This window comes from Oncorhynchus mykiss, chromosome 5, assembly GCF_057628025.1.
Source record: "Oncorhynchus mykiss isolate SJ-2025 chromosome 5, ASM5762802v1, whole genome shotgun sequence".
Lineage (NCBI taxonomy): Eukaryota > Metazoa > Chordata > Actinopteri > Salmoniformes > Salmonidae > Oncorhynchus > Oncorhynchus mykiss.
In genome coordinates, this window is record NC_143026.1 from 32,465,173 (window position 1) to 32,493,033 (window position 27,861).

At 42.6% G+C, this 27,861-nt stretch overlaps 1 protein-coding gene across 2 annotated transcripts in view; it reads right to left on the reverse strand.

Moving 5' to 3' along the window:
- Positions 1-436: 436 nt before the first annotated feature.
- The window catches only part of LOC110523606 (endoglin), a 65,092-nt gene continuing 37,667 nt past the window's right edge, over positions 437-27,861 (reverse strand). For both annotated transcript variants that reach the window (XM_021602463.3, XM_036977275.2), the window contains 11 exons: positions 22,123-22,242; positions 14,887-15,058; positions 14,563-14,746; positions 14,327-14,432; positions 13,892-14,093; positions 10,855-11,003; positions 10,192-10,422; positions 9,635-9,701; positions 6,177-6,284; positions 5,998-6,045; positions 437-5,720 (listed from right to left, as the gene is read on the reverse strand). In XM_021602463.3, the coding sequence (XP_021458138.3) occupies positions 5,596-5,720; positions 5,998-6,045; positions 6,177-6,284; positions 9,635-9,701; positions 10,192-10,422; positions 10,855-11,003; positions 13,892-14,093; positions 14,327-14,432; positions 14,563-14,746; positions 14,887-15,058; positions 22,123-22,242 (1,512 nt within the window). In that variant the 3' untranslated portion in view covers positions 437-5,595. The remainder of the gene's footprint in view (positions 5,721-5,997; positions 6,046-6,176; positions 6,285-9,634; positions 9,702-10,191; positions 10,423-10,854; positions 11,004-13,891; positions 14,094-14,326; positions 14,433-14,562; positions 14,747-14,886; positions 15,059-22,122; positions 22,243-27,861) is intronic.

Sequence of the window (27,861 nt, forward strand, 5' to 3'; positions counted from 1 at the left end):
TCAACAGCACGGGGGTGGAAAAGTCAACTTTGCAATTTACATACAGACAGCACGAATCCTTGAAAACCAAATGAATCATTGTGTGGTACTTAAGAACACACAAAATCCAACAGCTCTAGTTTAAAAACACATTGTTCCTTTCTTCCCATGATCGGAAGTGATTAATTGAAGACTAAAAGCATGCTGCTGCTGGCTGGCTTCATGTGTGATACTCCCTGCCTTGCCTGTGAAAGTGCACGGCCCAGCTTGCAAGCCTATATTATAATTGCTCTCTGATACTGTGTGTCTAACATTGTTGGAGACCCAATATATAGCAGTGGCTTGAGTCGCACAGCAGCTATGTTATGTCTTTAACCCTGCTCTTACATGTAATGCAGCAAGGGAATCATAATACTGTAGATCTGAAGATATCACAATAAGAGTCACAAACAATTCCTTTGGTTTATTCATTTTATTAAGACGTTTGATACACAAATAAAATATACATTTTTCAAAAGACAACATACAAATACATATGGTATAATTTTAGTTTGGTCAATGTGCCATGAAAGGAAAGATGGAATTCCCTGTGTCATGAGAACAACGCATAAAAAAAAAAAAAAAATTGGAGCAGCCATTTTGTTAAGATGACAGACTCTAACAAAGACATTCTGTGTAGAGAGACACATTAAACACAGGTGCATCCAAGCTTCGTTATCTAAGGCCTAATTTCTAACACAGCAGCCCAGTACAGATCACTATGAGGAAAAGGATTTTATGTTGTTGCTTTCATTTCAGAAAAAAATAGACAACATAAAAAGGTATTCCTGTGAATAAAATTCCTGTGGCGGGAGCTGTGTTGTGTGTGGGGTGACTTAATGGTTAACTAGGGTTTAGATATAGTACTTGACCACTTTATTCTTCCTCTCTCTCCAGGGGAGTTTTAATGTATTCAGGTTGTATGTATTCTTTTAGTTACAAAATATGTGACCAATCGATTCAATCTTTTGTAGCAACATTTGAAATTGTGTTTTTTACATTGGATAAAAGCAGAGACTCAGATGTACAAAATTGAAAATCAATTTTTGAGGAACAATGGGAAAGTAATTATTTGCAAGTTGATAAACTAGTAACCACACTTTTGATAAAATGGCTCTTGAATGTTTTGATAACCCTACAGGAGAGCTCTTCTTTGATTACCCCTATATTTAGCATCATTCACACCCTCTTAAGCCTTAGACCCAGCCATTATTTAAGGATTCACATGTAAGGCCATGTGCTAAACAGAGTGAGTAAGGTAGTAGCCTAAACTAAAACACTCCAGGTAAAAATAAACTTTATCTACTAGCAATACAAACTGATTGTCATAGCCAGCAACCATGCATGAAATGCTGTAGTCTGAATCTGCAGGTAGCTAAAGCTAACCAACTAGGTTCAATGTTAGCTAGCTAGCTAACTTTAGACTATAACTAGCAATGCAAATGGTTTCTGAGATAGGAATAATATTACTTCACAGTTCACACATGCAACAGCAAGCTAACGTTCACTAGCTAGCTAACAGTACGCTTTAACTTGCAATGAAAACAAATTTCGGACTAAATTTGAAATGTATAATAGCTGAAAATGTAGCTAGACTCTTAACCGTACACATGGATGAACGCTTCATGGCAGACTAAAACCCCTTTATTTACGTTTTGTTTGTACAGCTTGTTTGGCTTGCGTTGTGTCAAGTCACTCCGGCTCACACTGACCATTTGCAGAAAGTAGTGTATCACAACTTTTTTCCACGGATCTTTGTCGATAGTGCTTGCTAAATTCAGGGCAGAAATGCTGTGGAGAGCAGTAGCATATTATGTCATAAAACTACAAAAATAATCAGCTTGTTTGAGTGACTACCATTGCATGTGATCACAGAAATACTGGATGACATTTTGCTCCACCACGTAGACCTTGCTTATTTGGGAGCGTCCCATCTTGAGAGCTGCGTTGAGTTGATCACTCAATAACAAAGATTCCCTCTCCTTTCTGGATTGAAATAAAGACACCTTCCCAATAGACACACACTCTCAAATGCACGTACACGGTCTTAAACACACATACACCATCTGTCTATCATTGTGAGTACAGGGAAACGTGCAGAGTGTGGAAGATTGCTTGGTGCGTGTGCATCTCTGAGCAGAAGTAGTCAGAGCCAGAGGTCGTGCAGGAATCTGCTGGGTTAACGACTGGATTAACTGACGGCTCATCTGATTTACCCTGTGTTCTGTCAGTATTCACAAAGAGCCTAGCTGTCACTGACTGTCTGATACTACAACTCTCCCTCAATCCACTGTTGCTTGCCTGTTTGGAGGTTCAGCTCAAGGGGATGCCACTCATACACTGACTGTCATGTGTTAAAGTCTTTGGCACACAATGGCTGCTGTGCATCAGGTGGGTGCTGCATTTCGGTGGTGGATGAGGTTCGTTTCCGTACCCCCAAACAAAAAAAATGAAGTGCTGCTGGTCCACAGTATTACAAATGGAATGCATCAGCCTATCACACCAGTACAGAGTATCTTGAATCAGAGAAGATTAGCTTTTGTTATTGTATGGCAGGGGGTTTAGGGTGAGATTAAAGTTGAATGGAGTAAGTTAGAGCAACAATAACTGTTTACATAACACCAGTAATGTGGGCTCTGGAGTTTGGCTTTAGCGACTTGATGGTTGTTTTAATGATGTTTATAGAAATGAATAACAAAACAAATCATACGATTTAAACTGGAATATAGAAAGTATAAATCTACGGCCATCTGGTTACAAATGACTACAAGTAAAAAAAAAACTGCATTTTGTAATAGGGAATAGTCCAAGTTCTTTGGAACATATGGAGAATAACACAGAAGCTATGGAATTTATCAAATAAGAATATAAGAAACAACACTCCTACAAAATAAACTGCATGGACATTACATATAGAATTAACTCCTCATATTACGTAAATACTCAAGTGGCAATTTATAATGTTTGCCTCTGAGTGTACACATCTTAGAGTACATTCACACACACACACACACACACACACACACACACACACACACACACACACACACACACACACACACACACACACACACACACACACACACACACACACACACACACACACACACACACACACACCTGTATGCACTAACACACACACACCCTTGCATGCATGCACTCACTCACAGAAACACACACACAACGCATTATTAGCTACATCATTTTAAAAATAAAATGTAAAAAACACGTTGGGGCATTAAAAACACAGTGCTGGGTTGAGGAAGCTCACTTGGTTTTAAGATTGCTGCTTTTGGTGATGGTATCAAAACAAATTAATTACGAATGAATTATTAACTGCTTAACAAATATAGATTAGAATCTGTGTCCCTGTAGATTGGCATACTGAACTATAAAATAACTAGTACAATCATTACAATAACATTTTAAATGATATACTGTATACTTATGGTACAGTATTGCTGTTTCTTTAGGAGATACGGCTGAATGGAATGTTTGAAAGGAATGTCTTTATACCCAGCAGGTCATAACCACAAGGCTTTACTTTGTATTGTGAGAGCAATTTAAAATAGGTTAAAAAAAAGGCAATACAATCAAAATACATTTACATTTGTACACTTACACATAGAACGGGTTTGCACTTACAATTCAATCTGATTTCCATTTTCCTTGGCACTTGACATAAATAATTTCACGCTAAATTACAATAATGCCACAGTTTTTCCTGAGTTCAATCATTTTGATTTTGAATCTTTTTTTCCATCTTTAATAATGTAGCGCAATTTATTTGGTAACAACTTTTGCTTTGGTGATGACTTTGGTTTGCATTGAGGAAAGTGAAATGTTAATCAGACATACAATTTCAGATAAATATTATATTTTTAACAATTACTATAAAACCAACTCATTTGCTAAGGCTCATGCACACTACATGACCAAAAGTATGTGGACAACTGCTCGTTTAACATCTCATTCCAAATTTATGGGCATTAACATGGAGTTGGTCCCCCCTTTGCTGCTATAACATAATCCACTCTTCTGGGAAGCCTTTTCACTAGATGTAGGAACATTCAGCCACAAAAGCATTCGTGAGGTCGGACATTGATGTTGGGCGATTTAGGCCTGGCTCGCAGTCGGTGTTCCAATTGATCGTTTCCACTGAGCATTTCCACTGCTCCAGAGTCCTATGGAGGCGAGCTGTACACCACTCAATCCGACGCTTGACATGGCGCATGGTGAGTTTAGGCTTGTGTGCGGTTGCTCGGACATTTCATGAAGCTCCCAACAAACAATTCATGAAGCTCCAGACAAACAGTTATTGTGCTGACGTTACTTCCAGAGGCAGTTTGGAACTCTGTAGTGAGTGTTGCAACCGAGGACAGACATCCGGTTCTGTGAGCTTGTGTGGTGTACTACTTTGCGGCTGAGCAGTTGTTGGTCCTTGACGTTTTCACTTCACAATAACAGCACTTAGTTGACCAGGGCAGAAATTTGACAAGCTGACTTGTTGGAAAGGTGGCATCCTATGACGGTACCATGTTGAAAGTCACTGAGCTCTTCAGTAAGGCTATTCTACTGCCAATGTTTGTCTATGGAGATTGCATGGCTGTGTGCTCAATTTTATACACCAGAAATGGCTGAATCCACTAATTTGAAAAGGTGTCCACATACTTTTGTATACATCGTGCAACATTTGACTTGCAAGAAATGTTTTGCTATAAATTCTGCTTGTATGTAAGAGATGGCTCTGAGCAAAAAAATATGATGTAACTCAAGTGAAATGGAATGAAAGAGAAAATAGTTTTTATTTATCTCACTAGCTCACCAGAAGAAGCCATTGTCAAGCTTATGCTTAACAATCCGATATCTACATAAATTAAGAGGTAGCCTTTTCCCAATCTTTCCTAAATCCCATGAAGACAGATTCCCCTTGTTGTTGGAAGAGAACATGGGATATTCTAGCTTTTTACTGTCTGAAATCTTTAAATCTGATATGGTGTCTTCCAGCCACCCATATACAGTAATACAAATTTTAATTCAAACTACAGTCAACGTCAAAGAACGGATGTCAGTCCAGAATCTATCTCTAAATTGCCTGGAAAAAGGGGCCTTGACATTTCCTATCACAACAATTGTGGATGTTGAGAGCCAAAACAGTTTATCTAATAATGTTTTTAAAGTCAATCTTTTGTCTTTTTTGCCCCCCTGACTGATTCTTATTGTGCCGCCATCAGAGAGGCACAATTCATTGAAAAGAATGCAGTGAATTTCCTGTTAGTTCTTGGGGATATGCTTTGTTTTTCCTGTTGCTGGGAGCCAGGGCCTTTTTTTCCATCCTCTCTGACTTCCAGTCTGGAACGTTTGCTGGGAGGCCGGAGAGGAGGGTGTTAGGAGCCTAGACTAGACTACAGCTGCCCCCCCCCCAACCTAACCCCCCTCAGGTTGGTGAGAAAGGATGTGTGATGTGGTGTGACTAAAGAGAGGGGGTAATGCTTTCTTAAGCATTGTGAAAGACCGACCAAATAGCATGGAGCCCCCTCAGTGTGACGGAGAGGGGAGACGGTGGTGGTGATGGTGTCATGCCATGCTGCTTGTTGGCGTGCTCTGAGTGCTGCCAATGCTGGCGTTGGCACTACTGTTCTCAGAGGGGGAGGGGTTGTTGGAGACAGGTTGCCGTTTGCTGGTCAGAGAGCAAGGACATTCTGGAGAGAAAGGACAATTTTTTTATTGATGTTAACCAATTTGTCAAACTCAATTTCAGCTTGCAAACCAACTGCTTCTGGGATAATAAAGACTGATTGACTGGTTGGTTGGTTGTTTGAGGGATAGTGATCATGAGAAAGATCAGAAAAGGAGGAGGAGACAGGTTTACCTCATCGATATGGTTTGCCTACTCTACTATTCCCCCTTCAGGGAAAATAGAACTCTATACGTTTAACTGGGACTGGCATCAACCAGAAACAGTGACTAGCATCTTACTCGAGAGGTTTGCAGTAGTCGATCCTACATCCAGTCCGGTGGGGTATCCTAGATCCCATAAAACAAAATAATACTGTTTTAAATTAAGTTTGAATGAAAAGGGAAATAGACCTCAAAAAACCCTTTTGTATGGTATGTAAATGTAACACCACAAAAGAGATAGGTAGACTCCGACTCACCTGTGCGGATCTTGATGACCCACAGAGCTCCAATGAGCAGAACTCCGATTAGGAAACCTCCAAAGGCAATGCCCAGCACGGCTGACAGACCAAAGTCAATACACGCCACTAGAACACACAGGAGAAACACATTAATTAATGTCTCACATTGAGGTGTTTAGTAGAATTGTTGGATATCCATGGATATCAGTGGAATCACTGAGAGATTATTCCTCCTATGATTTCCTCATTTCCAGCACACAACCAGTTAACATTACAAGCTCATGCATTTTTCTTTGTCTCAAGCACATTGCACATTGCACATTGCACAATTGAGGCCAAATCTGTTTGTGGAAACAAATGGTTATCACTGATGTGATGAAGTTTTGGCTCTGTCATCATGTGAATTTAAGTTTGTGGTCACACTGCTTGGCCCTGGCAGTGCCCCCTGGGCAGCCTGTGTGTGGCATTGTCCCATACAAGCTGTTCCAGCAATTACAGACGTAGGAGCAAACAAAACAACTCTTAAGCCAATGGCTGAGGCAAAATTGCTCTCCCTCGACGGAGCTCTCAAATCAGCTTAGCTGAAAACAGGCTCTGGCCATGTGCTGCTAGCTCTGGCACTGACACTTACACACACACACACTTACACACACACACACACACACACACACACACACACACACAAACACGTGTGCATCCAAGCACGCAAGCATACGTGCACAAATGTATACACACGAAGACACACAGACAAGTTCCCCAGCTTCTGCTACTTCCCTAATGGAAATCTCCAACATGGATCCTGAGAATTTGGGAGGAAGCTAATCATCCGTCCTCTGGGCAGGAGCCATCCTGTGTCTTAACAATGACTGAATATATGAATGGACAAAGCCATCAATCACGTGACACCATACATTCCTATGTGAAAACTCAATAGCTAATTGAAGCCAAATTAAGTATAATGAAATGTTCACATAACATGCGCAGTTTGAGCTACTCCAATCCAGTTTCCTTGGGATGTCCTTAACCCATTGAAGTTGACATTTAAAATGGTTAAGGGTTAAGATTACGTTATAGTTAAGGTTAGGGTTAGTGTAAGGGTTAGGAGGGTAGGGACGTCACAAGGATCCCCGATAGCGCTGACCCTCCAGGATGTGACTTTGCAGGCAGGCTCAGTGCTGCCCCCTCTCATTGAGTAACTCAAGTTGAATGCCGACTGGGGTACTGCAGGCTGCCATTAGCAACTCAATTATCCTTAAGTTCTTCTGCGTGCGGACATACATTTGGTGTATTTGCGGACATACATTTGGTGTATTTGAAGCAATTATTGGTTGTCTTGAATTTCTATTTTATTTACACGAAGATTGACCAGATTGCCATTTTTCCATTCACTATAGTGGGGGATCCTGTTTTCTAACAATGCCTGCAGTACCGCTGTCAGCCTTGAACTTCCATGGCTTCAATGACAGTCATTCTCCCCTGTGCTTTACACTAGGCCCAGCATTACACTAGGCTCTCTCTTTTCTTGAAGGACAGGAAAGACAGGATGCAGGAAGGATGAGGGTCTGTATTCTGTTTGTTTGGCTGCACCGCTTGCCATCATCCTTCAAGACTGTTAATATTGCTATTGATGGTTTCCATGGATTAATCTATAAGAATAATTAAGATAATTCATCCCCTCACCCTATTAAAATCCATCTCTGCTCTGCTGTCACAACATAATGAAATGCTTGTGTACCATCATAATGAATCTAATGTGGGATACATCCTTCAATTAAATCTCATGAATTAGATTGTAAGTGATTAAAGTAATCTTTATAGGAGGGGAATTATCTACTACCAGTATTACCGACTCAAAGGCCCTGTCCCAGTCCATGTCTAAACAGAAGAATGTTTTAAAGTATTTTTTACATTTGTTTTCCAGAATGGGCCGGAAAGCAAACAGGGACAGGAAGTAGAAGCTGCGTCGCAGGTGGGGTGGTGGGGACGGACAGCTGCAGGCCTGCACTACAACACTATGACTCCCAAGAGTCCTCTGGGGGATAGCTACCAAACAGGAAGGACAGCCGAGGGGAAGCCATATTCTGGCCAATCAAAACAGGCGAGGCTCCCAGCAGCAGCCAGCAGCAGTCAGTCGGCCTCAACTGAGCTCCAATTCTCTGGCCAGAATTCTGAAGAAGAACTGAGTGGAACTGACTACATGACCGTAGGCGACCAATTCGGAGAGCCCATAGAGTTGGTTGGCTCCAGTTGTTTGGTGTGTGCACTGTGTGGGCAGGCATGGATGCAAGGAGCGTTGAGGTCAATGAGGAGTTGCCTGAAGTTTAACGGGAAAAAACGTTGATCCCTTGCCACGGATTCCCTTTCATCCACCATCACAGCAAGTCCCTGAGTCCCTCCACGCACTCACATGACCTTTCCTTGACATAGGGACCATAATGGGTTGGCTGACAAAACAGGGACACAATAACAAAAATTAGCAGTGAGGGCCTGGCAGCATCAGCCTAAAACACCAACATCAGCTGATAAACCAACCTGTATCCTCTTCTTCTGTGTGAGGAAATTGCAGGAAAAAATAAGTTGTTGGCCAAATTTGGGGAGCTGTGTGGTAAGCCAAAACATGAATCTGAAGTTTGTCGTCTTTTCTTTTCCTTTTTGCAAAAAAAATGATGGGTTTCCCTTCTGGGCTTACAGCGGTTGAGGAATGCGATATTTGTTCCTGACTCATCTGCCCGGAGATTGTCCTCCCCTTTGAAGAGTAACACCTTCCCCCTTTTGTGTTCAGGGCCTCTGTCTCTGACAATAGCGCCAGGCCCGGGGCCCATGTTTGGACAGACGGCCCAGCAGCCAGACCTCGGACACAATGGATCACCCCCGAGGGTCATTACTGGCTGATTGTGGCCACAAGGTCAGGCTGCAGGCCTTCCTAAGGAGGAGGCCCCACCTCACATCCCCTCCATGACCCGTCTCTCTCTGACCTCATCATCGGCATGATGACTGGCCCAACGTTGGAGTGGAGCTCGATGGTAGGCAGTACAACCGAGATGGACAGACAAGCCAGCCAGCCTCTGCTGTGGCCAGAATGAAATGGATGATGGAATGTTCCAATAGAGGAATTATTGAGGGTTGAGGAGGACAATGTGGTGTCTCTCCTACTGTTGCATTTGACAGCAGTGTTAGTGGTGATTTCATTTGACTATCTTTCTTTCTTTTTTTTTTAAGGAAAAAACGATTGCGCAGAATAGGGGAAGGTAGGGTCATCCCAACGACAGAGAAGAGTCGTGTTTTAAAATACACCCAAATATGAATTTATGAATCTTGATTAGGACTAACAATGGGATTATCATGTGTACTGTAAATGTTACCTGATGCCAAAACTGATCAGAGAAAAATGAAGGACAGGGTTGCCAGAAGGACAAACTACAGTACAACAACAGAGCTGGAAGGCTTTAAAACTTTGCAGTTAAAACTGAACTCACTTGGTGGCGGGATGTATGTCTGGGTGACCTCCAAGTTCCTCTTCACTCTTCCTCCATCTCCACATTTCTACAAGACATTACCAAAAGAGAGAGTGATACAAACCAATCATTAAGTGTACTTTGTTGACAAAGATACTAAAAATTACTAAAGTAAACTCGAAACACCAAAAATGCCTTGATGATGAAGTGAAAGTTCACTGGAGATTTGGCTTGTTGACTAAGCCACAGCTTAGAATTAACATAGTTTAGTTAAACATGCTGGCACACACTATTACTTTAAGAATCTACTCTGCTTATGATATTTCAGTCTAACTCTAAAAGTACACGTACTAGAAGCATAGCTACTGTTATGATGTTGAAATAAATGTGTCAGAGAAAAACTTCAGATTTAATGAATAAATGCTCAATGGAAACATCTATTTGGATGTTTCGGCACACCAATTTTTTTATTAAAGAAAAGATACAAAAATAAATTACAGCAAAATATTGTGTCCTATAAGTCAATAAAGCAATACCCCTCTTTCCCCCCACCACCCATATCTCCTCCACCTACATACCTCGCTGAAGCAGAGTTTGACGGAGCACTCCAGGTCCCAGCTAGTGGAGGCCAGGTCTTGGAGCAGCTCTAAGGAGAAGCTAACCCTGGTACTGTTGGGGCACACGGTGGAGGAGCATACCTCTGGCCTGAAGGGCATGTCCCTCACCACCGGGCAAGAACCCTTGGAGCGCACCGAGCAGTTGATCACCTTGATGGTCAGGACAATCTCCCCCAGTGTCCGCCCTGAGATCTGGAGAGGAGAGGGATGTAAAGTGAGGACAGGAATGATTGGAGTCCTGGAAATGTTTGCATACACTACAGTATGGGTGTTATTTTGTAGCGTAGAGCAGGCCTGGTGGGAGATGTTGGTGGATGTATTTGCTGGTGGATGTATTTGCTCTCATAACTGTATATGGTCACGCTCTATCATGCATGTTGTTATATACTGTACATAAATAGTACGATACTATCAAAATTATTCTCAAACAAGTTCTCTCTCAAACATGAATACCTGTCTAGCTTGCCATACTATGGAAGAGATGTTTGCTCTCTGTGTTCGGAGCGTGCAGTTGTGAAGGTGTGCAGGGCTTAGGGGTTGAGAATGTGGGCACGGCTGAGGAACTGGGAGTGGATTACTAAGAGCGGGAGGGTGCTGGAGTGAAATAAATAAAAGGGCTCTCACCTCTGCGTAGATCCTCTTGTCGCTTTGCACCTTGGTGTTGGGGTCCAGAGGGGAGCGGTAGTCTGGAGAGGTGTACAGTTGCATGAGTAGAGGCATCTGAGGGGGGCTGGGGGGCGATGGGGTTGTCTCGGTTGGTACAGCCTCTGTGACTGAGACAGCAAGACACAAAAATCACCCGACAGTAATAATCCATTTGTCCAGGATACTACAGGATTGGTGCACCATATAGATTAGTTGAACTGATTAGTTAATAAACACCCTAACCCTAAATAATAATAATAATAATGTTGACTAAGCAAGCCAGTCTAGTACAGGGCTAGTCTAGTACAGAGCTAGTCTAGTACAGAGCTAGTCTAGTACAGGAGCTAGTCTAGTACAGAGCTAGTCTAGTACAGGAGCTAGTCTAGTACAGGGCTAGTCTAGTACAGGAGCTAGTCTAGTACAGGAGCCCGTCTAGTACAGGAGCTAGTCTAGTGCAGGGTTAGTCTAGTACAGAGCTAGTCTAGTACAGGAGCTAGTCTACTACAGGGCTAGTCTACTACAGGGCTAGTCTAGTACAGAGCTAGTCTAGTACAGGAGCTAGTCTAGTACAGAGCTAGTCTAGTACAGAGCTAGTCTAGTACAGAGCTAGTCTATTACAGGAGCTAGTCTAGTACAGAGCCAGTCTACTACAGGAGCTAGTCTACTACAGAAACTAGTCTACTACAGGAGCCAGTCTACTACAGGAACCAGTCTAGTACAGAGATAGTCTAGTACAGAGCTAGTCTAGTACAGGAGCCAGTCTAGTACAGAGCCAGTCTAGTACAGAGCTAGTCTAGTACAGAGCTAGTCTAGTACAGGAGCTAGTCTACTACAGGAGCAAGTCTAGTACAGAGCTAGTCTAGTACAGAGCCAGTCTAGTACAGAGCTAGTCTAGTACAGAGCTAGTCTAGTACAGAGCCAGTCTAGTACAAAGCTAGTCTAGTACAGAGCTAGTCTAGTACAGGAGCCAGTCTACTACAGGAGCCAGTCTAGTACAGAGCTAGTCTAGTACAGGAGCTAGTCTACTACAGGAGCTAGTCTAGAACAGGAGTCAGTCTAGTACAGAGCAAGTCTAGTACAGGAGCTAGTCTAGTACAGGAGCTAGTCTAGTACAGGGCTAGTCTAGTACAGGAGCCACTCTGGTACTGAGCTAGTCTAGTACAGAGCTAGTCTACTACAGGAGCCAGTCTAGTACAGGAGCTAGTCTACTACAGGAGCCAGTCTAGTACAGGAGCTAGTCTACTACAGGAGCCAGTCTACTACAGGAGCTAGTCTACTACAGGAGCTAGCTGGCAACAATGTCATACTGTTAGCTACCAATTACTGAGAGCTTACTAAAGCATATTTTTTACTGCAGTTTTGCACCATTATACCAAACAACAATATGAGCATTTATGTTCTTGTTGAACTGGTCACTCTGAATTTGGATTTACTGTTTGGGCAAGTTTACAGACAATTGACAGGAACGGTGTCATAACACAACTCCCTAGTCATTCTACCCTTGCTAGAGGCTAATAGTACTACAGTGGCTTCTGAAAGTATTCACCCCCTTGACATTCTTCCTATTTACAACCTGGAATTAAAATAGATTTTATGGGGGTTTGTATCATCTGATTTACACAGCATGCCTATCACTTTGAATATGCAAAATATTTTTTATTGTGAAACGAACAAGGAATAAGACAACAAAAATACTTTGCAGAGCCATCTTTTGCAGCAATTACAGCTGCAAGTCTCTTGGGGTATGTCTCTGTAAGCTTGGCACATCTAGCCACTGGGATTTTTGCCTATTCTTCAGGGTAAAACTGCTCCAGCTCCTTCAAGTTGGATGGGTTCCGCTGGTGTACAGCAATCTTTAAGTCATACCACAGATTTTCAATTGGATTGAGGTCTGGGCTTTGACTAGGCAATTCCAAGACATTTAAATGTTTCCCCTTAAACCACTCAAGTGCACGCTTAGGGTCATTGTCCTGTTGGAAGGTGAACCTCTGTCCCAGTCTCAAATCTCTGAAAGACTGAGACAGGTTTCCATCAAGAATTTTCCCGTATTGAGCGCCATCCATCATTCCTTCAATTCTGACCAGTTTCCCAGTCCCTGCCGGATGGTGTTCTCGGGTGATGAGAGGTGTTGGGTTTGCGGCAGATATAGAGTTTTCCTTGATGACCAAAAAGCTCAATTTGACCTTCTTCCATATTTGGGAGTCTCCCATATGCCTTTTGGCGAGTGTTTGCTTATTTTTTTCTTTAAGCAATGGCTTTTTTCTGGCCACTCTTCTGTAAAGCCCAGCTCTGTGGAGTGTACGGCTTAAAGTGGTCCCATGGACAGATACTCAAATATCTGCTGTGGAGCTTTGCAGCTCCTTCAGGGTTATATTTGGTCTCTTTGTTGCCTCTCTGATTAATGCCCTCCTTGCCTGGTCCGTAAGTTTTGGTGGGCGCCCTCTCTTGGCAGGTTTGTTGTGGTGCCATATTCTTTCATTTTTTTAAATAATGAATTTAGTGGTGCTCCATGGGATGTTCAAAGTTTCTTATATTTTTTTGTAACCCAACCCTGATCTGTACTTGTCCACAACGTTGTCCCTGACCTGTTTGGAGAGCTCCTTGGTCTTCATGGTGTCCCTTTCTTGGTGGTGCCCCTTGCTTAGTGGTGTTGCAGACTCTGGGGCCTTTCAGAACAGGTGTATACACTGACATCATGTGACAGATCATGTGACACTTAGATTGCACACAAATGGATTTTATTTAACTAATTATGTGACTTCTGAAGGTAATTGGTTGCACCAGATCTTATTTAGGGGCTTTGTAGCAAATGGGGTGAATACTGTACATATGTACAAGTTATTATTTTAATTTCACTTCACCAATTTGGATGATTTTGTGTATGTCCATTACATGAAATCAACTAAAAATTTATTTAAATTACAGGTTGTAATGCAACAAAATAGGAAAAACGCCAAAGTGGATGAATACTTTTGCAAGGCACTGTATGCTCACTGTGTCTCTAGCTGTATCTTACCTGAAATGTGTTCCTTATTCCCTAGGACCAGTGTGACCATGGTGCCCTCGGTTCGGATCTCAGAGTAGCTGGTGATGGTACTGGCTCTGAAATGGTCCAAGGCCGTCTTCTGTACAGCATCAGCACTGTCTGTGGAGATGGTGATAGTGGGAGGGATCTTATGCATCATGCTGGTGGCAGCAAGCAGGATCACGTTGTTGGACTGAGCGAGAAAGAGAGAGAGGGAAAGAGAGATCAAATGAACCATATATAGTAGAGAGTATTTTTCCATTTCTATAGGACAACTTTGTCAGTCACATATAATAATTCAAGTTATGCATAACTGGGCATGAAATTAACACCAGAAAAATGCAGGTAACATATGAGTCATTGGTGATTCAGTTTCAGACATTGATACTACAATTTAGCCAGCAGTAGATGTTGTCCAGTGCTTACACTGAAGCTGGTGTGCTTTGGGTCATGGATGCTCCACACGGTACCCTGAGGTCCTCTTAGGAACAGACTGATCTGCCTCTCACTGATGACGTGCACAGAGACAAGGCTGGAAGAACAAAATAGTATGTTACTTTACAGTTCAAGAGCACCAACACACATTACAATCACCTATATAATGCCACTATCATGGAATTTGTTGCTAATGTTTTCAGCCAAGAGACTCTTCGGTGTCGTACCGAATGCTGACATCCTCCGGGATGTTGACGATGTACAGTTCTTTCTCAGTGTGGCTGTGGGGAGGCTGGTTCGAGCAGGATTTGAGCAAACGCATGTTTGATTCTAACTTCAGATAGTGCTTGAGCGCATGCCATTCATTTTCAAGAGTACAGTTGTTGGAGCCAGTTGGAAGGAGTCTTGTTCCTGTAAAATCATTAACATGTATTATTCAGATGTGTTACATTATCTGCCAATATACCGCCACAGTTTATCTTAACAAACAAAGCAAAAAAAGGACTTGAGAATTGTGTAAGTTTGAGGGACGTTGTATGTATCTGTCTCACCCTCTCTCCCTGTGGAAGCGATGCTCATTGGGTTCTGGATGGTGGTGAAGGACGTCACCCCACCAAACTTCTCGGCGGCCCACCTCACTATATCTTTATTGTCTGTGGGAAAGGCTTTTTTCTGGACGTTCACAATTGTCCCCATGATTTGCATATTGGAATCATTTGCCACCTGGTGAGTAAAGGAAAATACATTCAACATTTAATTTCAAGACTTTGACCATCTATCTATTATTGCATGTCAAGTTATGATTCTATAGGTTCAAATCAATTGAACCTGTATTGCAATAATGATACCCAGTATCTCTTTGACCCCTGGTCAAACTAAATCATAGAAGAGTATTGAGGAGGCTGCTATAAAAATGTACAAACTACTAATTTCCTACTATTCTCAGGTTATTCTCACAAGTATATTTGTCCAGTTTTCTTAGAGAAGACGTGTGTGCCTAGGCAGTAGTTTATCAATAAATACACTACATGTACAAGGCAATTGAATATGACTGAATATGTCTGTTAACATGATCCACTACATTCTTTTTTGTTTCCTTTATGTACATGGAGGGATTATTTTTTATATACAGCCCTAAGTCATTAAGACACTACCTCTAGGAGGGCCAGACAGCTCTGCTTGTCAGAGCCTTATTTAGAGCCTGCTAACTCATGTTTGCCCAACAGCCACATTAAAGCATGCACCCCCTCACCCTCCTCCCTATCGCCCTCTTTCTGCCTGTCTATTGATCTCTCTCTTTTTCTCTCTCTCTCTCTTTATTTTCTGAGCAGAGCAGGGCCATTTGAAAAGGAATGTTTATTATGGTAAAGTGTCCACAAGCCTGTTTGCACAACCCAGTTGGAGCCAAGGTCTTTCCTTTGCTTCCTGAGTGGGGCAGGGAAATGGGACCTTTTTAACTATGTGCGTCAGTGGAGTCGGCTGGAATCTGGCTCCATACGGGTATACATATATACATCCAGCCTAGCGCATACACACCACAACACACATTCCCCTGTTCCCCCGCCAGGCTAGAGGAATAATGGATTGTAGATGAATCACTCAAGTAGGGGGTCTACTGTAATGGGGCGGTTAAGTGACGTTTCAGTGTAACCTAAGAGTCGTGCCAGGGTTAGGATCAATTCTGAATTTCTTAATTCAATTCAACCCATTCATTGAGATTTACATTTTAATTGAACACACCCCACAGGAAGCAGAATTTGAATGAAAAGAAGTATAATTTCAACTGAGACATTAAATTCAACTGAGACATTAAGCATGAAAGTCTTATTCCTTTGACAAATCTTTTATCAAAAACATCTTCCACTTATTGCTGCAAAGAATACGGATACCATTTCAAATATTATTGTCTTTTTTTGTATTTTTCTCATTAGATTAGGTTGATCCCTTCCATTCTGTCGTTTTTTTTTTGCATTCTGGGAATTTTGTATGAGATGTAAGTGAGTTATGAATTATTCTAAACCTACAAAAGGATCTTAGAATATTTCCAGACTACTGTAATTATTTTAAATACATGTAAGGAGAATGAGTCTTAAACAATCTGTTCCATCCATATGTTTTAGATAGTTTTTTTTTTTATTTTCTTTTTTTTTTCACCTTTATTTAACCAGGTAGGCAAGTTGAGAACAAGTTCTCATTTACAATTGCGACCTGGCCAAGATAAAGCAAAGAGGTTCGACACATACAACGACACAGAGTTACACATGGAGTAAAACAAACATACAGTCAATAATACAATATAAACAAGTCTATATACGATGTGAGCAAATGAGGTGAGATACGGGAGGTAAAGGCAAAAAGGCCATGGTGGCAAAGTAAATACAATATAGCAAATAAAACACTGGAATGGTAGATTTGCAATGGGAGAATGTGCAAAGTAGAAATAAAAATAATGGGGTGCAAAGGAGCAAAATAAATAAATAAATAAAATACAGTAGGGAAAGAGGTAGTTGTTTGGGCTAAATTATAGGTGGGCTATGTACAAGTGCAGTAATCTGTGAGCTGCTCTGACAGTTGGTGCTTAAAGCTAGTGAGGGAGATAAGTGTTTCCAGTTTCAGAGATTTTTGTAGTTCGTTCCAGTCATTGGCAGCAGAGAACTGGAAGGAGAGGCGGCCAAAGAAAGAATTGGTTTTGGGGGTGACTAGAGAGATATACCTGCTGGAGCGTGTGCTACAGGTGGGAGATGCAATGGTGACCAGCGAGCTGAGATAATGGGGGACTTTACCTAGCAGGGTCTTGTAGATGACATGGAGCCAGTGGGTTTGGCGACGAGTATGAAGCGAGGGCCAGCCAACGAGAGCGTACAGGTCGCAATGGTGGGTAGTGTATGGGGCTTTGGTGACAAAAGAGATTGCACTGTGATAGACTGCATCCAATTTGTTGAGTAGGGTATTGGAGGCTATTTTGTAAATGACATCGCCAAAGTCGAGGATTGGTAGGATGGTCAGTTTTACAAGGGTATGTTTGGCAGCATGAGTGAAGGATGCTTTGTTGCGAAATAGGAAGCCAATTCTAGATTTAACTTTGGATTGGAGATGTTTGATATGGGTCTGGAAGGAGAGTTTACAGTCTAACCAGACACCTAAGTATTTGTAGTTGTCCACGTATTCTAAGTCAGAGCCGTCCAGAGTAGTAATGTTGGACAGGCGGGTAGGTACAGGTAGCGATCGGTTGAAGAGCATGCATTTAGTTTTACTTGTATTTAAGAGCAATTGGAGGCCACGGAAATTGGTCTCCATATGTCAAAAATAAACACATGTATAGTACTAAATTAGCCATTAGAATTTTATTGAATTAAATGATACTTTCTTTAATTCCAATTCAATTCAAATGCTGCTTCCTGTGGTGTGTGGCAAATTCAAATTAAATTCAAATTCAAGAATTGAATTGGAATTTAAAAAAGACATTCGGAAACTCATAGCTGTAAAAGACAGCTATACTTCTAAAAGTATATATAAAAAAAACATGCCATCATTAGTCCAAGTGGTTTAGACTAGTCAATGTATATACTATACAGAACAGATGGATGGCATTCAGCAGATATCTATTTCCCTTTGGATCCTGTCTCAACAATGGCTTCATTTTCTCCCCAATCAATGTTCTCATAGCTATTACCGTTGCATTCCAGCTACTGTAGCACACAGATGGACATCTTGTTCTGGAATGGGGGGACTTAAATAGGTCTGCTGTGTTACTACAATTAATTTCATGATAATGGATATCATGAAAACCACAACAAACACAATTAGCTATGCTGCATTGCACAAACTCACAGGAGGTATGTGCTCAGTGTTTTGCCAAGAAGAGGCCAGGGAAGGGGGAGAGAGCAGCAGTCGTTGTGTTTGGAGTTGGAGGAACAAAGTCCATGTATTTCCTGGTGATCCAGATGTTAGGCTGAAAACTGAGGTCTGGAAAAAAGACCACTGATTGTTTTCTTTCTGGACCTTCATGTTAGCGGTGTGTGTGTGTAACACTGTTGAAAGGGAAGTAGATTTTTAACATGGAGGTTTGGAGTCAATATATGAGTGAGGGGAATAGATTTGGAACCTGGTTGTGTGCGTGTGTGTGTGTGTGTGTGTGTGTGTGTGTGTGTGTGTGTGTGTGTGTGTGTGTGTGTGTGTGTGTGTGTGTGTGTGTGTGTGTGTGTGTGTGTGTGTGTGTGTGTGTGTGTGTGTGTGTGTGTGTGTGTGTGTTTGTGTGTGTGTGTGTGTGTGAAGCCCTGCCGGCTGCAGCCAGAAGGCTCTGCTGAAAGCCAAGAAAACCTGTGTGATTGATTGGTCCTTCTCATGCGTGTATATTTGGTTTAGATTGGATCGAAATAAAAAGACAAGAAACTACGAGGACAAAAAAATAAAACACATCACAATGGAGGGAGAGGAGGAGAGGCGGAGAAAGGAGTAAGTCAGAAAGAGAGAAAAAGAGTGAGAGCGATCAATGAATGAGAGAAGGAACAATATAGACAGGAATTTGTCTCCTTGGGGTCAGAGTTCGACATGGCACAGCCCGGGGATATATTGCATGACAGGAAGTAGTCCGAGCAAGGAGTGGCGCTTCCAAAAACTTTTCCCTTTGCCTGATCCAGAGGGGCTGAATGAGCCTGGAGTCGGGGGGATATAAGTCTCTGTCAGAGAGAGCTATCTGATGGGCTGTTTAGAACAGGCACCCATCCAACAGAGATTAGGTTCGGGACAAGGCCACTCGCCTGTCTATCCGTCTCTGTCTCTGTCCATTTGGCTCCGAAGACGCATCCTGAACTGTCTCCACGAGGGCGTTCAGGGGACAATTCCAGAGGGATAATTAACTCTTACGTAACATACAGTAGTAGGGAGAGAGACCACAGTGTATTATGACTTGGTGTAATGGTAAACTACCCCATATTAGATGGGAACAACCGTCAACTTCTAAAACAGTTAGGATTTGAGGGACAATTGAGGTTGAGAGACCTTGAACCTTGTAGTTGAACCAACAGGTTGGTGGCTTTTTGTGAATGTAAGCAAATGTACTCAGTCCCATCTGAGTGTGTGCGGTGACTTGTCCCTGTCCCAGTCACAGCTGGATAGAACACTAGGCAAGTAACCAGCAGATCTGTCAGCCACGTGACGCACTTCCTCAGACACACACCAGATGCTGTTTCCTTCTTCCTTAAAATGGTAACACTCCCCAGTGATCCACTACCCACTATCCCGTCCTTCCATCCCACAAAAACATCCCCTCTTCATGTGCAATGTTCCCCCTATCTGCAGGACATTCAAGGATATACTGCTGACAGTGTTGTAAACATTGAATAGTCCTATTTATCGTGGAAGGTTATTGAGAAGTTGATATGGCCAACTTAAACAGAGACTAGAGGGTTGAAATAGATAAAAGATAAAGTTAGTTATTTTACCCCTTGTGTGAGAAGCAGAGCTCAAGAGGAGGATGTGCTGTGCTGTGGACTTTGTCTGAACTCTCAGCTTTCATTGTGATGAAAAGCAAGAGTTCTGTATGCTGCAGACAAGGGTTGGTTCAATTCCCAGGCAGGGATCCCAAATCACTAACACTATCATTTACTCAAACTTCCAAACAAAACATCCTATCGGTCCTAGAGATGCACACTTTCCCTTCTGCTTCATTTCCAATATTCTATTGACAAGACGAAACCCTTTGAGATGCACAATCTCTCTTCTGGAGTCATCTCTTTCTGGGATGATTGAAACAACACAATACTCAAGTTAATGTCTCCACCATAACACTATACATCCACAGTATGACTGAGACGACCCACTGGGCAAACTATGTCACATTAACGTGGAAATGTGAGTAATAGTTTGTTGAGATATTTATTCACCTACTCAAAATGACAGGCAGAAGGTTGTTGAATTCCCAATGTGTTATCACTATGCTTTCAACCATTTAAAAGCACAACAAACTTGAAATGGGTGTACAATGTCAGATATTTTGGATTTATACAATTGAATGTGTTATCACTGTTCTTCATCTAATGACCAGATGACCTGGATTGCAGTTGAGATTATATTAAAAGTACATATTGCAAGTGGTCAATGCTGTTCGAGATTCTGACTATTCTGACTATTATAGCAATTGTGAAGCTCTCCACAGACCTGCAACCTTTGCATACTATCATCTTGAACATGCACACATTCTATGATGACATAAGAAGACATTTATAGTTACAGTAGGCTAACCTCAATATGTGGCCATGGATGTGTTACTGATTTTAAGGTTGAATAAATACTGTTACATTAGATTCTAAGATAGCCTCAGGCTATTTACTATACTACAAAAGTATTATTGAATTGTGTTTGGTTGACAACGCAACAATATATCAACATTTGAATGAGATGTATATTTAGTCTGGTTTTAATTCCAGTTTTACCACAAATTAATCATTGATATGTTGGACTCACGTCTACATCTCAACCAAAAATTGAAGTTAAAGAATATATTATTTAAAGTGTATTTAAAGTTTGATTTGCCTTAGATGGAGACTTGAATCCAACATATCAGATTATTAATTTGTTGAACCCTGGATTAAATTGAAACAATAGCTGTTGTTGACTTTGCAAATGCTATATAGACCTAAATAGCATCATTGAGGACATATGACTTATAAAGTTTGGTCACATTTAATTTGTTCTGTTAAACCTACCCTTTGGCATGTCTTTTGATAGCAACAGTGAATATATTAGGTATTAAGAGCTCTATCAATAATCATTCTCACAATAGCACATTGGTAGGAGTCAGTGACAATGTTTGGTCGAAGCTAAGCACGGCTGAGCTAAAACCTTGGGTGAGAGACCAAATTAATAGTTGTAGATAGACTCCAGTAGAAGGTGCTGCCCAGCTTATTGTTTTTTTATGATAGTGGATGCAATGTTGAAGATCTGACATTGTTTCAAAGGTACAAATTCAACATATTTTACACAAGGTTTGTCTATGTTGAAAGTGTGTTACCATGGTGACAGACTCCTGTAATTTCACCTCAAAACAACAATTTACCTTGATGACTTTTTTCAAATCCAATGAATTTTCCATGTCCCAATACATTGACAAATTATTTTGAAACCACGTTTGTTCCCAGTGGGTATTAGCTTGTTCTGATCGCTCCCTACTCCAACACACTCTGAGACCCTTTTTAGGATGTTAACCATATATAAAATACATACAGGTCCTTAGGGACCACAAAACTAAACTAACAAGGGTAATTGCTTCTCCAAACTGGCCCGGGGGGTTGTACAGCTGCGGCTGGTTGCTATGTCATACAGCTGGTCCATCTGGCCCTGCAGGAAAGCATTTCTCTCCTGGTTAACGATGGAAGTAGGGAGGCCTGGCAGTGAGGCTCTACCCCCCCTCCCCAGGCTCCAAACACTAGCGCTAAACAGAGCAGAGCAGCTCAGCTGGCAGGAACAGGAGAAATGCCAGGCAAGACTCCAAGCCCTCGCCAAGCTCCCATTAGCCAGCTATCAGTTTCAATGCAGTCATACCTCCCGAGATCCTTCTCTATTGCAACAGAGGCTATTGGGCATTTAGATGTAAGTCTAATAGCCTAAGACGTTGAAGTTAGCACCTACTTTCCTCCCAGCTAGTGTAATATTTCTGGAATAATAATTTGCATAGATAGTCTTCATACTATACTTAATGTGATGCTGTTATACTAACAGATGCAAACCCCTAAGGAAACAAGTAGGAGGCAAAAGGCAACACTTACATAAGGAGAGGTGGTACTTACGTAAATGCTGACATCCGTGTTAGCATGGGCCTCAGTGTATATGATCTGCTTTGAGTCTGTGGTGATTATGAGGTGCATTGGCTGGGCAGCGGTCATATTCAGTGTAAACATGTTGGGAGCCTAGAGAAAAGGACAGAAGAAGCAAGTTAAACTTCAGGAAAAATGTGGTGATGACTGTAACACAATTTTTTTAATGTCATAATTCACAATTCGAGTTTGTTAGCTTCAGAAAAATACGTTTGACCCCCTCCACCATCTGAGTGTACAGTACACATCAATATCATCACCACATCAACAATGGCTGTACATTCAAAACAGTGGCCTGCATAATATGTACAGTTGCTGTAGCATAAACAACACATATGGTTGCCAGGGGAGTTGGTGGTTGTGATGTAAATTCCCACAGGAACTTTGCTGTGATCAGGAAGAAATTAAATAAAGCGGCATAAACATGTGTTTTGTCCTCTGCCGCTTTTGGGACAGGGTCACACTGGGGTGGGTGAAACAGAGGGCAATGTTTACTCTAGGATTCTGAGACCTAATCTGTTCTCATTTCGGTCACCCTACATAAGAGGCACTTTGCAATTATTTTGTTTTTCTGACTGACTAGAATATACTGCACACACACACACACACACACACACACACACACACACACACACACACACACACACACACACACACACACACACACACACACACACACACACACACACACGCACACAACCAGGTTCCAAATCTATTCCCCTCACTCATATATTGACTCCAAACCTCCATGTTAAAAATCTATTTCCCTTTCAACAGTGTTATTCCATTTCATTTCGAGTCAGCGCATGGCATCATTCAAAATACAATGACTGCACACTACAATGTAATGATCATATGGTGGGGTAACACATGTTGTTCTCGCGACACAAATTTAATCCAACACAACACCTTAATTTATTTTGAAAGGACCGAGCTTGGGTTTGGAATGTTGTCTGACAGCTCAACACAAGGGTTTCTACTGTGTTTTCACTCCCACAGAGAGATCATTGAGAGATTCATTGAGAGATTCCCATTTCTGTTTCCTTCCAGAGCCATCACATCAGGACAGTACATGTGAAAAATACAAGGATGGCCCGCATGCTAAATTATGTACCGCTTTCTTCACTTCTTCAATTCCAGAGAAGACAAGATGAGAAAGATTCCGTTGATGGTAGATGTAATTTGTGTGATTTGATAGCGTCAGCTGATATGAGAAACAAGACATCATGTAGTCTCTCTAGTAATGGCAAAGTTAGCTACTATAAATCACTGTGTAATGTGGAAATATGACATTCATCCCCAGTGGCAGGTGTTGGCTGACTGTTTTAATGGCTAGGGCTGAGGAACAGGCTACAGTAGAGGAACAGGCTACAGCAAAACCTGTCCAATGCTACAGTCAAACCAGCACAACACTAGCAGGACCAGCTCATTAATCCAATCCAGCAGCAGTGATCCAAGTCCAGCACCAGTTCCTGCTGTGAGGATTGGGGTACCAGGAGGAGGAGGAATGTGAGGCTTGGGGTACCAGGAGGAGGTGGGCTGAGAGGCTTGGGGTACCAGGAGGAGGTGGGCTGAGAGGCTTGGGGTACCAGGAGGAGGTGGGCTGAGAGGCTTGGGGTACCAGGAGGAGGTGGGGTGAGAGGCTTGGGGCACCAGGAGGAGGTGGGCTGAGAGGCTTGGGGTACCAGGAGAAGGTGGGGTGAGAGGTTTGGGGCACCAGGAGGAGGTGGGATGAGAGGCTTGGGGTACCAGGAGGAGGTGGGGTGAGAGGCTTGGGGTACCAGGAGGAGGTGGGTGAGAGGCTTGGGGTAGAGGGAGGAGGTGAGGTGAGAGGCTTGGGGTACCAGGAGGAGGTGGGGTGAGAGGCTTGTGGTACCAGGAGGAGGTGGGTGAGAGGCTTTGGGTACCAGGAGGAGGTGGGGTGAGAGGCTTGGGGCACCAGGAGGAGGTGGGCTGAGAGGCTTGGGGTACCAGGAGGAGGTGGGGTGAGAGGCTTGGGGTACCAGGAGGAGGTGGGTTGAAAGGCTTAGGGTACCAGCATAGGCGCCTGAGCAATGGAGCAAACGGAGCTGCTGCATCCCCAATTTGAAAATAGGGGTGCAAACGCTTGTTTTTGTATTTAAATAGATATGTCAATTTTTTTAATGATACTTTTTATTTTATTTTTATTTCACCTTTATTTAACCAGGTAGGCCAGTTGAGAACAAGTTCTAATTTACAACTGCGACCTGGCAAAGATAGAGCAAAGCAGTGTGACACAAACAACACTGAGTTATACATGGAATAAACAAACGTACAGTCAATAAACAAATGTACAGTCAATAACACAATAGAAAGGTCTATATACAGTGTTTGCAAATGTAGTAAGATTAGGGAGGTAAGGCAATAAATAGGCCATAGTGGTGAAATAATTACAATTTAGCAATTAAACACTGGAGTGATACATGTGCAGAAGATGAATGTGCAAGTAGAGATACTGGGGTGCAAAGGAGCATAAAAATAAATAACAATATGGGGATGAGGTAGTTTGGTGGGCTATTTACAGATTGGCTATGTACAGGTGCAATGATCGGTAAGCTACTCTGACAGCCGATGCTTAAAGTTAGTGAGGGAGATATAAGTCTCCAGCTTCAGTGATTTTTGCAATTTGTTACAGTCATTGGCAGCAGAGAACTGGAAGGAAAGGCGGCCAAAGAAAGAGTCGGCTTTGGGGGTGACCAGTGAAATATACCTGCTGGAGCGCGTGTAACGGGTGGGTGCTGATATGGTGACCAGTGAGCTGAGATAAGGTGGGGCTTTACCTAGAAAAGACTTAGATGACCTGAAGCCAGTGAGTTTGGCGACGAATATGAAGCGAGGGTCAGCCAACGAGAGCATACAGGTCGCAGTGGTGGGTAGTATATGGGGCTTTGGTGACAAAACGGATGGCACTGTTATAGACTGCATCCAGTTTGCTGAGTAGAGTGTTGGAGGCTATTTCGTAAGTGACATCGCCGAAGTCAAGGATCGGTAGGATAAGTCAGTTTTACGAGGGTATGTTTGGCACCATGAGTGAAAGATGCTTTGTTGTGAAATAGGAAGTTGATTCTAGATTTCATTTTGGATTGGAGATGCTTAATGTGAGTCTGGAAGGAGAGTTTACAGTCTAACCAGACACCTAGGTATTTGTAGTTGTCCACACATTCTAAGTCAGAACCATCCAGAGTAGTGTTGCTAGACGGGCGGTCGGGTGCAGGCAGCGATCGGTTGAAGAGCATGCATTTAGTTTTGCTTGCATTAATGAGCAGTTGGAGGCCACGGAAGGAGTGTTGTATGGCATTGAAGCTCGTCTGGAGGTTTGTTAACACAGTGTCCAAAGAATGGCCAGATGTATACAGAATGGTGTCGTCTGCATAGTGGTGGATCAGAGAATCACCCGTAGCAAAAGTGACATTATTGAAGTATACAGAGAAAAGAGTCGGCCCAAGAATTGAACCCTGTGGCACCCCCATAGAGACTTCCAGAGGTCCAGACAACAGGCCCTCCGATTTGACACATTGAACTCTATCTGAGAAGTAGTTGGTGAACCAGGCGAGGCAGTCATTTGAGAAACCAAAGCTGTTGAGTGCCGATAAGAATGCAGTGATTTATAGAGTCGAAAGCCTTGGCCAGGTCGATAAATACAGCTGCACAGTATTGTCTTTTATCAATGGCGGTTATGATATCGTTTAGGACCTTGAGTGTGGCTGAGGTGCACCCATGACCAGCTCGGAAACCAGATTGCATAGCGGAGAAGGTACGGTGGGATTCTAAATGGTTGGTGATCTGTATGTTAACTTGGCTTTCGAATACTTTAGAAAGGCAGGGTAGGATAGATATAGGTCTGTAACAGTTTGGGTCTAGAGTGTCACCCCCTTTGAAGAGGGGGATGACCATGGCAGCTTTCCAATCTTTAGGGATCTCAGACGATACAAAAGAGAGGTTGAGTAGGCTATATAAGAATAATTAACATATTGCATTTTGCACCCCGTCACCTAAAGTATTTATTTTCTCCTGCGCGCCACTGTTTTGTTTCATTGGCGTTAGAAAGCACTAGTTGCACCACTGGTGTTTAAAGTGAAAAGGCACCTGCAAAATAAAATAGTTTATCTACATTTGTATTGTTGTTTCATGTCCAATGGTGTTGGTCCAATGGCTCTGAGTCGGCTTCCATCAGCCTACCAAAGGTTGCACCTTAGCAGAAAACTGCAGGCCCAGTAGCTCGCGGGCTGTCAATGAGCAAGTAGATACCCACTGGGCACACACTAGTATGCCTAATATTACATGATTACATTTGTGACATAATTTTCCTCACCAAGGCATTTATCGGCATTCTGCATTCTTGGAGTGGAGGTGAGAGGCTTGGAGTACCAGTAGGAACAGATGTGAGAGGCTTGGAGTACCAGTAGGAACAGAGGTGAGAGGCTTGGAGTACCAATGGGAACAGAGGTAAGAGGCTTGAAGTACCAGTAGGAACAAATGTGAGAGGCTTGGAGTACCAGTACTCAGATGTGAGAGGCTTGGAGTACCAATAGGAACAGAGGTGAGAGGCTTGGAGTACCAATAGGAACAGAGGTGAGAGGCTTGGAGTACCAATAGGAACAGATGTGAGAGGCTTGGAGTACCAGTAGGAACAGAGGTGAGAGGCTTAGCCATATCCTCTCCACTAATCTCTTCTCCCCTCTCCAGTGACAGCAGAGTCAACATGTCCACCTTGCCAGCCCCTGCAGTTGACTTCCACCCCTGACAGAGAGAGGACTGGATGTGCATCAATGCCCTCCTGTACACTATCTGCCTCAGTGGTCCTGGAGGAGATTAGACAGCCTCTATCTGAGTGGCAGTGGCCCCGACACATGCTTAGCTCACAAAGCACAGCTCCACTAGGCTGCATCAGGATTCAGCAGGCTGGTAGCAAAATGTACAGAGGGTCAGAGAAGCATATTCTAGTTCACAGTTTGTACCACAGTAGACAACAGGTAAACAGTGTTGGACTTCAGCTTTAGGTAAGTCAAATATGCTCTTACAATATATACCTGGTAAGTCAAGAATGCGTTGTAAGATAGTGATGTTTACAAAGAGCAACAAAAAAAGAGGAAGAAAGGATTTTTATATTCTGTTTTGAACGTGCCAATGAATTACCTTAAATTAATCAATTTTGTTGTTAAAATACTGAAGTGGACGACAGTACTTAAATACCTCCAAAATACAGTTCTGAAGAGGGGCTTTTGGGGAATTAACTATTAACATTAACAAAAAGCCACTTTTATCCAGACTTAAAGCCTCTAAACTCTTGCTTGTTTTGGAGCTGGATTCTCTTGGCTGCTGGCCTTTGTGTGGAGAGTACTGTGCGAGGGGGTTGAGGAACACGGTGTCTTTCTGTTCGTCTATGCTCACTCTTATTAAATTGATCGTCTGCTGCCTGCTGTTGACAGCGTGAATCTGAGAGGGCCATGCTGAGCTGAGGCGAGGGGCCAAAGTGGAAAATGTGGACCCCTAATGTTTGACGCTGGTGGGAGGAGACCCCCAATGTATTGTCTGAGGCCTACTGCAGGGCTAATACACAAGGCCTCTGCAAGGGCCAAGTTCAACACACACACACACACAAACAGACAGACAACACACCACGATAGCTGCTGTCAACAGGCCAGTGTGTTGTGGATGTAAGAGAGCAACAGATGCTGTGTCCATGAACAC